Source organism: Gymnoscopelus braueri (genome assembly GCF_963280865.1).
Source record: "Gymnoscopelus braueri genome assembly, chromosome: 4".
Lineage (NCBI taxonomy): Eukaryota > Metazoa > Chordata > Actinopteri > Myctophiformes > Myctophidae > Gymnoscopelus > Gymnoscopelus braueri.
The window spans coordinates 14759868-14771848 of record NC_137605.1 but is presented as its reverse complement, the minus strand read 5'-3'; the positions used below and the strand labels follow the sequence as shown (position 1 = coordinate 14771848).

The following is an 11981-nucleotide window of genomic DNA, read 5'->3' as shown; positions in this document are numbered from 1 at the left end:
AGTCATTTTTCTAAAGAAGCCTTATTTCTCATTAAATCTTGGTAATTCGTTAAGAACAGGAGTCATTCTACCCTAACAGTCTATATTTTATTTAAAAAAACAGCTTGGAGCAAATAGGGCTATATAAATATATACACTGCCCCATAACCATTTTAAAAATGATTATGGTTATTCTATGAAATATATGTTTCATAGAATAACCGTAATCATTTTTGCAATGGAGAAATCACATCCAATGTTAATACCTTCTGGCCGCCTGTGCTTTCATTTGAAGAAGTAATCCAACATTTACTTTGAGGTGAAAAAGACATGAAGAAAGTTCTGAAGATCCATTATTTATGTCATGTTATGGTTTAAACTTTAAAGGGAGCTCTCTACTGCTGCGTCATGACAAGACAGTGATTGATTTGACCTAGGCTACTTTAGCGTTGCGCTGCCCTGTTGATTAATTATTTGGCATCAGCTGTGTAGGAATATATAACTATTTTAAATGGCTTTCATATACTCTTGGGGATCTGACTAATATGACAAGTTGCTTATTGTGAACACAATAGCCTACGCTACAAATTAATTAATATGTGAATTTATTTGGATGTAAAAAAAACTTAGACCCGGCTCAGCCGGTGCCGACGGGCCGGGTCGGGTCCCGTTGGGTTTGGGCTAAAATCTTAAGCACTTACATTTTTTATAAGATGATCGGATCATAGTGTGATTTTCATTTTGGCTGCTGTCTCATTAAACCCATGCTGCGGGACGTGCGGGTGAATATTATATTATAGCCTATATTATATATATTAGCCTATATTATTATTATATTCCCCGCGTAAACGCTACGTTCATGACCCCCCAAAATAACCATATTTGAACTGGGGACCCCCCCATTTTGTTTGACTCGGTTCCACAGATAAATATTGTGAAAATAGCAGATCTACAAGCTCGCCAGGCGTTGGGTGCTCCATTGTGGTCTCGACCCACAGGTTGAGAACCACTGCATTAAAAGCTCCAAGCAAGTTACATGTCTAGTATGTTGTTGACCACGTAATGTAATGTTTTTGGTTTAGTGATAGGCTACTCCGTGGCGCGCGCGCGCCTCATTGTATGCTGTCCAAAATAACAGATCTGTAAAATGTTGACACGACATGACGCAGCGCCGTTGATAGCTTGTATGTCTGTTATTTTGGGTAGGCGACGCACATACGCATCGCAGCAATATTGTGTCTGGGTTTGAGAGGCTTTGATTGATGTAAACTTAAAGTTTAGCTCTGTTCGGGATTACTGAACAAAGGTGGATGATGAAAGATAACGGGGACAATATGGATGTAAGTTAACTTTAACTGCGTCACTTCAGAGGAAACTATGGAGCAACTTCAGAGATGTTTACACACCCCTGGAATCCATTAGAACGGTGGAAATAGAACGATAACAGCCAACGTGAGTACATAGGCTATAGACCTTTCCTAAAACTGTCCAATTTATTATACCCATGTGCTACTGTTTGTCTGTGTACCACGTAGGAGCGTTGTCGCAACATGATGTAATTAATTATTTGGGAGCAGCCAGTGTGTACCAATAGTATACATATTTTAAATGGCTTTCATATACTATTCCGGATCTGACTAATATGACAAGCTTATTGTGAACACAATAGGCTACAAATTAATATAAAAATGTATTTGGATAAAAAAAAAAAAAAGAAGGAAAACAAGCCCAATGTGGCTTATAATAATCAGACCAGGCAACAGTGCAGACAGGTAGATAGGCTAGAGCATATATTGGATCGGGATGACGGCTAGCGCAGTCTTCTCTTAAAGGCAATGGCTTCTGGCACGGTGATTGGTTTTATCATTGTAACGCCCAAACCACACCTATGCATAATGTAACGGGTAGCTCAGGTGTTTGGCGGGTGAGGGGGGTGCCATAGAATACCGAATTTTGCGGGGAAACGCCTCTTGCCTAGTCCGAAATCCCTAATTAGTGGTTTGTTCAAATTCCCCCGTGAATAGGGCCCTAGATGTTGCACCATCTTTATTGTAGTTCAGACACTGTTGCACCATCTTTATTGTAGTTCAGACATCGCTGCAATTACCTCTCACTGTCGGTAGCGGCATAAAACCTGCGGATTGTAGCTTTATTTAAATGTCTGCCTTTACCCAGCTTCCACTGAATCAGAGCCGATGTAAGGCTAGTGTTTCCCTCCGACAAGCCAAACACTTGAGCTCATTAAGAGTTTGTTTAGTCCAAACCTGTGTTAAACCTGTCAGTCTATTTATTATCAGCTTTAAAAAAGAAAGGAAAAGGTAATTTGTGTGATCATGATATCCTACGTTAAAAGCAATAAGAATAGTCAATAACGTATTTGTATACATTTCTTATAGTATTTTGGCAACATACAAAATGTGAGATGTAAAATAGAGTGTAGCCCCGTGCACGCACCCACATGCGTTGTGAGCTTGTAGATCTGCTACTTTTGCTGCTTGAATTTGAATCCTGAACAGTAACCGTTTTGGACATATGAGGTTTACACCCGACAGAGACGATATGTAAAATATGTCCAAATCAAATCAAACTTGGAAGGTTACTAGTATTGGTGTAACAACCCAAGACGAAGGCAGCTATGCTGGAGGTTTGAATGGGCTTTACCAGAACATTGAAATAATTAATTCACCTGGTTTTTTGCATTTGTTTATGAGCTTAAAGTATTATTTTGAGACAGTTTTGCCACACAATGAGTGAATGAGAGTACGTAATCGTTACTATCTGCACCTCTGTTGTTGGCTCTGAACAAAAGACAGCAGCAACAAAAACAACACAACTTAGCATCAAAGCAAGCTGGCAATAATAATAATCTAAGCAAAGACTAAATCAAAGATTACGTCACCCTTGGTCCATAGACACGAGTGCAAGAATTCACTCTGAAAAACTCCTAAACCAATGAGACCAGAAGGATTGTGATATTTCATTGGTTGATCAAGATAAAGGTGAGTGGTATTTGATTGGATAATGTTAAATAATTTGTGGTATTGTACTGTTTATTGTGGTGTTTTTCATATCCTTCTTGACAAACCTTCATTGATCAGTGTGTTTTCTTACAAAACTCAAGATAAGATATCTTTAAAGCACTTTTATAAGCATTGAGGCTACATATATTCTATTTTTGTATTAATATACTTCATCGTTCTTCATCGTTCATTGATATACTTCATCATTCATTGATCATTCACATATTTCTATATTTACTATAACTAATAACTATATAATGATTTATTTGGGACTTGAACCTTGAAGAAGCAGACACAGATTTGCCATTTAATGCTCAAATCATCATTTATTTGTTACCATTATTATTGATTTGTAGTATTTGTTTATTTTTTCAGAAGAGAGAAATATAAAAATGGTTAATGATTAGTTAGATTATATTAATGATAGCATAGCATATTTATTAAACCTACGCACCAAATAAAAATCATACGATTAGAAAATGTAATATATTGGAGTCAGTTAAAGATGTCCGCTGGTTCACTCCACTAGCTTGTCCCCTGAAGATCCAAAGCAAAGAGAAAAACACAAAAAACTAATGTAATCCACTGTAACATTATTGAGATGTCAGCACTTAAGATCCTTGTATTTCATAAAATACAGGTTTTCTTATTGTTGTTCTTGATACTCACAGGTGATTGGTCCAATGGTGATGGGTTTGAAGGGTACAGGTGTGGAAACGGAGCGACGACGCCTCCCTGAGCAAACCTGTGAATGGTGAAGGAATAGCAGTAAGCACACAGTTTGCTACTGACTTAACTGTCTGGGGTGAAACAGCAGAGTGTGGAAAGAAAGTGTGAAACTTACAGGAGAACATGAGGAGGCTCTCTGGTCACACAGGTGGAGGCTGCAGTGAAGGTAGATATCTCTGTAGTCTCCATGGAACAGGAAGAGCAGGGCAGAGAAACGAGCCTGGAGGGAAGAGCCGCTCTCATCCACTGTCACCTGACGACGGTTGATAGAACACCTGGAGAAAATAATGGTCACGTTGTAGGCTCATCCGTCAGTCTTTTCTTTTTATTTAAATGATTTTAAATTCATACAAAGACACTGAACTTATAATAAACAGTCTTCACATTATAGATGCTACGCTATTGTAGACTCATGCAACATCACTGTTGCATCCAACATTCTTCTCTTTTCATAAGGATTTTACATTCATACAAAGACTCTGGACTAAGACTTCACATTCTAGTTGGGTAGCACTTTATATTAACTATACACTATAAAGCATTAGTTAAGCATTAGTAAATGCTTAATTCCTCATGAACTCATCATTAGTAAAGCATTATTCATACATTACTAAGCATTAGTAAACACAGTTATAAATGTTTCAACTATACACTATTAAGTATTAGTTAAGCACTAGTAAAACACTTAATTCATCATTAATTCATCATTTGCATAGCATTATTCATACATTACTAAGCTTTAGTAAACACAGTTATAAACCTTTCAACTATACACAATTTACAATTAGTTAAGCATTAGTAATTACTTAATTCATCATGAATTCATCATTTATATAGCATTAATAATACATTAATAAGCGATTGTAAACACAGTTATAAGCGTTTTATTGCCCATTGATAACCTAATCTTTAATGTGCTTAATGATTGTATAAATAGGTATTATATCAATTTACAAACCAGTTATTTATGAGTTGTTAATGGTTCATACGATCATTTAGAAAGTCTAAGTAAACACCATATACAAACCACTTGGTTGTATATTTATGCGGACATTTGTACATGGTTATGAGTGTGTTAATAAATGTCTTATAAACACTTATTCATACTCAATTAATGATTTATTAAGGTAGTTACTACTTGTTAGTTAAGTATTTTGCGTGAGCCCATCTAAAGTGAGGACTATCTATGCCTTATAAAGCATTTATAAATGAGATAGCGTGAGACCATCTAAAGTGAGGACTATCTATGCCTTATAAAGCATTTATAAATGAGATAGAAGCAGTGATATAGAAAATGCCGATATTTATTGCAACAATTGAGACAGAACATGGCCCGTGCAGTGTAAAAAATAAAATGAACATGCTTGTGCTGTATGAAAATAAACAAACAATATGCAACGCTATAAACATGTAAACATGGCTGATAAATTAAATAAACATTTTACTTCATGAAAATAAACAATAAACAATCTGCTATGCAATAAACATGTAAACATGGGTGATAAATTAAATAAACATTTTACTTTATGAAAAGAAACAATCTGCTATGCTACAAACATGTAAACATGGCTGATAAAAAAAACAACAACATTGTACTAACTTTATGAAAATAAACAATAAAAAGTCTGCTATACTATGAACATGTAAACATGGCTGAAAAATGTAATAAACATTCTTGTACTGTATGAAAAAAAAACATTCTGTGTTCTGCCTTCACTATGCATATAGCCACCCTTGCAGAGCTAGGCAGACAGTAAAAAAAAATCGGTTTGGAGGCAAAGTCTTGTTTTGGGTTTCTTCTTTAAATTATCTTCTTTGGTTTTTCTTATTTGTAGAACAGCAATGACATGGAAAACACATTGAATGGATTTGTTAAAATGTGTACTGAATAATGTTTTCCACAGTAAATATGTTAACTTTTTAACAATGCTTTAAAAGAAATGAATTAACTTGCAAACATGAATTAAGCAGCTAAACATTCACACAGTTGCAATGATATGAAATTAATATGTACATAAACACATCCCTGATTGTGCTGGAAATAATAATATGCAAATCTCTCCCAATATGCACAAATAAATCACTTGAGTGAAAATAAAAAGACAACATTGCTGCCTATAATGGCATTACAGCATTAGCTCAGAGCAGAATAGCCTATAAGCTAAAGATGACACACAGCAGCATGCAGCCTAATGGCTAACAGGCTAACAGGCTAGGCCATATGACTGGTACTGATTAGCAACAAACATGACGTTTTTACCACAGACAGAATACACAGTTGGGCAGTGAAAAAGGTACTAGCAATCATGTTTCATCATTACTGAGACAATACATCACAAGGACAGTACTTACAGACACAGCTGCACATAGCTTTGCTGTATGCTAAACAGGAAGTGAATGCATACTGCAGGTGTTGCCAGATTTTGCAAAAAAAAACAAGCGGCTAGGTCTTTGAAAACAAGCCCAAAAAAGCAAGCAACTAGGCTCAGTTTTACCACTTTACATCGGCAATTTGAAAATAGCAGATCAACAAGCTCACAATGTGTCTCATCAAGACCCGTTGTGAGCTTGTAGATCTGCTATTTTCAAAAAAATATTGGGAAAAAAGTAAAATATTGAAAAGAATATTGAAAAAAATAAAAAAAATGTGGGGACCACTGGTTTTAAAAAAACATTAGAAAGCAAGCCCAATTAAGCAACTACACTTAAAAAAAGCCCCAAATTGTTTATTATAAGCAGACATGGCAACACTGGTAAACAGGAAACTCATTGATATGGGGCTCCCCAACTCCCTACTCCACTACCTGGCCACGCCCACAGTGGGCAGGTAGGTGGACAATGTAATAAACAATTTGGGGCTTTTTTTTAAGTGTAGTTGCTTAATTGGGCTTGCTTTCTAATGTTTATTTTTAAACCAGTGGTTCCCACATTTTTTCATGGAAATATTACCAATATTTTTTGAAAATAACAGATCTACAAGCTCACAACGTGTCATGATGTGACACATTGTGTGCTTATTGATCTGCTATTTTCAAATGGCCGATAGCTGGTAAAACTGAGCCTAGTTGCTTGCTTCTTTTGGGTTTGTTTTCAAAGACCTGGCCGCTTGTTTTTTTTGCTAAATCTGGCAACACCTGCAGTATGCATTCACTTCCTGTTTAGCATACAGCAAAGCTATGTGCAGCTGTGTCTGTAAGTACTGTCCTTGTGATGTATTGTCTCAGTAATGATGAAACATGATTGCTAGTACCTTTTTCACAGCCCAACTGTGTATTCTGTCTGTGGTAAAAACGTCTTGTTTGTTGCTAATCAGTACCAGTCATATGGCCTATCCTGTTAGCCTGTTAGCCTTTACCATTAGGCTGCAGGCTGCTGTGTGTCATGTTAGCTTATAGGCTATTCTGCTCTGAGCTAATGCTGTAATGCCATTATAGGGAGCAATGTTGTCTTTTTATTTTCACTCAATTCACAAGTGATTTATTTGTGCATATTGGGAGAGATTTGCATATCATTATTTCCAGCAAAATCAGGGATGTGTTTATGTACATGTTAATTTCATATCATTGCAACTGGGTGAATGTTTAGTTGCTTAAGTCATGTTTGCAAGTTAATTCATTTCTTTAAAAGCATTGTTAAAAAGTTACAATATTTACTGTGGAAAACCCTATTCAGTACACATTTTAACAAATCCATTCTATGTGTATTTCATGTCATTGCTGTTCTACAAATGAAAAAACAAAGAAGATCATTTAAAGAAGAAACCCAAAACAAGCCTTTTTTCTTTTTTTACCTTCTGATGTTAACTGTCTGCCTAGCTCTGCAAGGGTGGCTATACCCATAGTGAAGGCAGAACCCAGATTTATTTTTTCATACAGTACAAGAATGTTTATTACAATTTTCAGCCATGTTTACATGTTTATAGCATAGCAGATTCTGTATGATTTATTTTCATAAAGTACAATAATGTTTACTTAATTTATCAGCCATGTTTACATGTTTATAGCATAGCAGATTGTTTATTGTTTATTTTCATGAAGTCAAATGTTTATTTAATTTATCAGTCATGTGTACACGTTTATAGCATTGAATATTGTTTGTTTATTTTCATACAGCACAATAATGTTAATTTAATTTTTACACTGCAAGGGCCATGTTCTGTTTAATTGTTGCAATAAATATTGGCATTTTCTATATCACTGCTTCTATCTCATTTATAAATGCTTTATAAGGCATAGATAGTCCTCACTTTAGATGGGCTCACGCTATCTCATTTATAAATGCTTTATAAGGCATAGATAGTCCTCACTTTAGATGGGCTCACGCAAAATACTTAAAGGTGGGGTGCCATGATATTTTCCAACCCTAAAACCTGATCATAAGGTATTATTATTATGTAAGGATTTAAAAAAAAAAAAAAAAAAAGTGTACAGTAAGTGTTAAAATTTTGTTTTTATGTGGACACGCCTCCAGTTCATTAAGTATACCTGGTTCTCACCTTAGCACCTCCTCCACCACCTTAGCACCACCCACCTGTCCTAGTCCCTCCTCCTCCTCATGCCCACACCTGTTGTGTTATGATAATGAGGGGGAGGGTATGGCTTTGTGATGTCACTAAAGCGCTGTTTCTCTATTGGCACGTTTGACCCTCAAGGTTTCAGCTTCCAGGAAGAAACTCCAAATAGTCAGAGAAGACATAAAACACCATAAAAACACCATCAGGGGGCTTAATGAAGTTCTATCAACCTCATAGACACATGAAAAACAGAAAAAGTGCAAAAACATGGCACCAGCTCTTTAACTAACAAGTAGTAACTACCTTAATAAATCATTCATTGAGTATGAATAAGTGTTTATAAGACATTTATTAACACACTCACTAACCATGTACAAATGTCCGCATAAATATACAACCAAGTGGTTTGTATATGGTGTTTACTTAGACTTTCGAAATGATCGTATGAACCATTAACAACTCATAAATAACTGGTTTGTAAATTGATATAATACCTATTTATAAATGTTGAATCTATCATTTACAAAGTATGAGAATACAATCATTAAGCACATTAAAGATTAGGTTATCAATGGGCAAAAAAACGCTTATAACTGTTTACAAACGCTTATTAATGTATTATTAATGCTATATAAATGATGAATTCATGATGAATAAAGTACTTACTTGCTATATAAATGATAAATTCATGATGAATTAAGTACTTACTAATGCTTAACTAATTGTAAATCGTGTTTAGTTGAAAGGTTTATAACTGTGTTTACTAATGCTTAGTAATGTATGAATAATGCTATACAAATTATGAATTAATGATGAATTAAATGTTTTACTAGTGCTTAACTAATACTTAATAGTGTATAGTTGCAACATTTATAACTGTGTTTACTAATGCTTGGTAATGTATGAATAATGCTTTACTAATGATGAGTTCATGAGGAATTAAGCATTTACTAATGCTTAACTAATGCTTTATAGTGTATAGTTATTATAAAGTGCTACCTATAGGGAAACATATCATTTAAAGGATCAAACGGTATCAGATGGGTTTGGTTTGGCCGAGTGGCTGGCTGTCACTGTAGCAGAACATTTTTGAAGTGCAAACTTAAGAACTGTCTTGGAAAAAATACATATAATACACATTTTATACATATAACTATGTATAAAATGTGGCATACAAATACTGTAGTTTCTCTAGTCTGGATCAAAATATAAGAGAAACAAGTTGAAGCCTGAAATGTAATATATTAGTCTCTTCTTGTATGGCAGCAACTAGAGGCCATTATAACAATGGCAGATGAATTAATAAAGAACCATTTAAAACACACTTAAATCTGTAACCTTTTTTTCATTTGTCTGTCTTTTCACAGTTCTGTACTGAGGCTGTTTGGTGCAATGCAATTCACATTTATTGTACTGCAATACATTGTATATTCACTATCATTTGCAATGTTGAGAATAGGTTACTCACTGAAGGTTTGGTCTGATGGCCACATCTAGGCTGGTCTCTGTGTCCAGAGGATAGACACAGGAGAAGGGAAAACTCACAGGAAGTGAGTTATTTGCAGGATAGACATGTAACATAAACTGTTGGAGTAGATGGCATGGGTGCTGTTGGTCTGAAAGACAGAGGTTAACTGAATGGTCAGTCCAGTGAATCATCTAGCCAGCTCGAAACAAAGTATCAGTATACAAGTACAACACATAATTAAACAGAATGACTGACAAAAATGAAAAAATAAACAACCTTTGTCCAACCACAAAGTAAGTTTGGATTCCAGCTACAGTATATATATATATATATATATATATATATATATATATATATATGTACAGGAATTGTACTGTGGCCAACAACATCACTTTGGCAGCCACAGCACAAAAGAAAATCAAACTTTACTGCTGATGAAGACAATCCTATAAAACAGCTACAAGTTATCAGATAAATCCTCACCGTCAATATGTTCCCACAGGTGTCAGCCTGACGTTCCACTTGGTACCACACTGTTCCATCACGCTCTGTGAAAGATGAGCACCGTGGGTCGGCCAGGTGACCAGAGGATCCATTCAGACCAGAGGATTGCAGACCAGTCAGCAGCAGACCAATCTGGATTTGACTCTGACCACAAATAAGTTCAGTAGTTGAAGCTGGAGGTGGTTGAGTGACAGTAGTTGAAGGGGGTTGAGTGGCAGTAGTTGAAAGGGGTTGAGTGACAGGAACTGGAGGGGATTGAGTGACAGGTTGAGGATACTTTGATGATAAATCTAGGGAGGTAAAAGCCAAGTTTGAGAGTTAGTACATGCAGCACATCTTTAACAAAGCACTCAAGCCTTCTACATCACCAAATAAGTTTTGTAAAATAATATCACAGATGAGTATTTTATGAATAATTTACAACACCACTTTACCTGCACAATAGGCTACTTGACAGCCGGTTGGACTTAGAAGCTTGTAGACATAGTAGTTCCGACAGTTCTTGACATGGACGGGAGGTGCGGTATGGGCACTCTGACAACAGTCACCATTCCACTTACCACAGGTGCTGCGCTGTACAATTTTATCTGACTCTGCAGGATGAGGCTGTGTTATCCATTGAGGAACATGTGTTCCACACTTGTGGTCTTCCACACATGTCTCTGGCATCTGGGCACTGCTTTGCCCCAGGAACATTCGATACCACCCTTGCCAGTTGACACTTTGGTCACAGCGATAGTTACCATCATTGTAGTCTGTTGCTCTCCAGGCGTCATTCAGTACAGTGTAGTGATCACAGGGATCTGCACAGCGAGAGTTGATACAGTCCTGACCTAATGGACAAACCACATTGCCACAGGAGAACCGAACAGATCTTTTGGCCCTGGAGGGAGGCACGAGGCACTCAAAGGAGCCAGGTGTGTTCACACAGACCTGAGACCCATGGGTGCAGGGTGCCTCAGGGAGGGAGCACTCATCAATATCCACACAGCCTTTCTCTGGTGACCATCTGCAACCTTGGTGACAACAGGAGGAATTACTGCATAGCTTTACATCGTAACAGGTGAGGCCATCACCGACGAAGCCATCTTTACAGACACAGGAGACTGATTGGCTGAAGAAGGTGTCGCCTCTCTCTGGTTTGTCAGGTGACTCCAGGCATTTAGCCTGATCATGACAGGATTCACAGCCGAGGAAAATTGTGCCTGTAAAAGGAATTAGTCATTCAACACATCAGGCTATTCATTATGGCAGTTGTGAACATTATATAATAATAATAATGATAATATTATTATTATTATTATTATTATTATTATTATTATTATTATTATTATTATTATTATTATTATTATTTTTATTATCATTACCACTATTATATTTAAGAGTGAAACAAGCAAACTGTACAGATTTGCCCAACCATCCTATTCAAACACTCGCACGCACGCACACACATACGCATTCATGAACTGAGATTTGATGAAATTGAGAAACGGGCTTCGCAGTTAAGTTCAGATGGTAATGGGCAATGGCTGTGTGCAAAATCAGAGCAATTGCTTCAGCCAGTGAGTAGAACCGGGTAGCTTCACCGACGACTACAGACGCGACTACTAAACGACTACAGTGGTTTGTCAAATTATAGGAGGATATAGGAGGATAGGAGGATACTCTAAAGTACTTAAGATGAGTAAAAATATTTAAAAGTTGTTAAATTGAGTAAAAATACTATAAAGCACTTAAAATGTGTAAAAAAAAATAGTTAAAAGAGTAA

General features: G+C 36.2%; 1 protein-coding gene across 1 annotated transcript in view; it reads right to left on the bottom strand.

The window, feature by feature from the left end:
• Nucleotides 1–3450: 3450 nt before the first annotated feature.
• The window catches only part of LOC308083465 (uromodulin-like), a gene marked incomplete at its 5' end in the record, with an annotated part of 9055 nt that continues 524 nt past the window's right edge, over nucleotides 3451–11981 (bottom strand). Inside the window, 6 exons of the mRNA XM_080425779.1 lie at nucleotides 3451–3536; nucleotides 3669–3744; nucleotides 3844–4003; nucleotides 9710–9825; nucleotides 10193–10458; nucleotides 10648–11380. Of these exons, the coding sequence (XP_080281905.1) occupies nucleotides 3517–3536; nucleotides 3669–3744; nucleotides 3844–4003; nucleotides 9710–9825; nucleotides 10193–10458; nucleotides 10648–11380 (1371 nt within the window). The 3' untranslated portion in view covers nucleotides 3451–3516. The remainder of the gene's footprint in view (nucleotides 3537–3668; nucleotides 3745–3843; nucleotides 4004–9709; nucleotides 9826–10192; nucleotides 10459–10647; nucleotides 11381–11981) is intronic.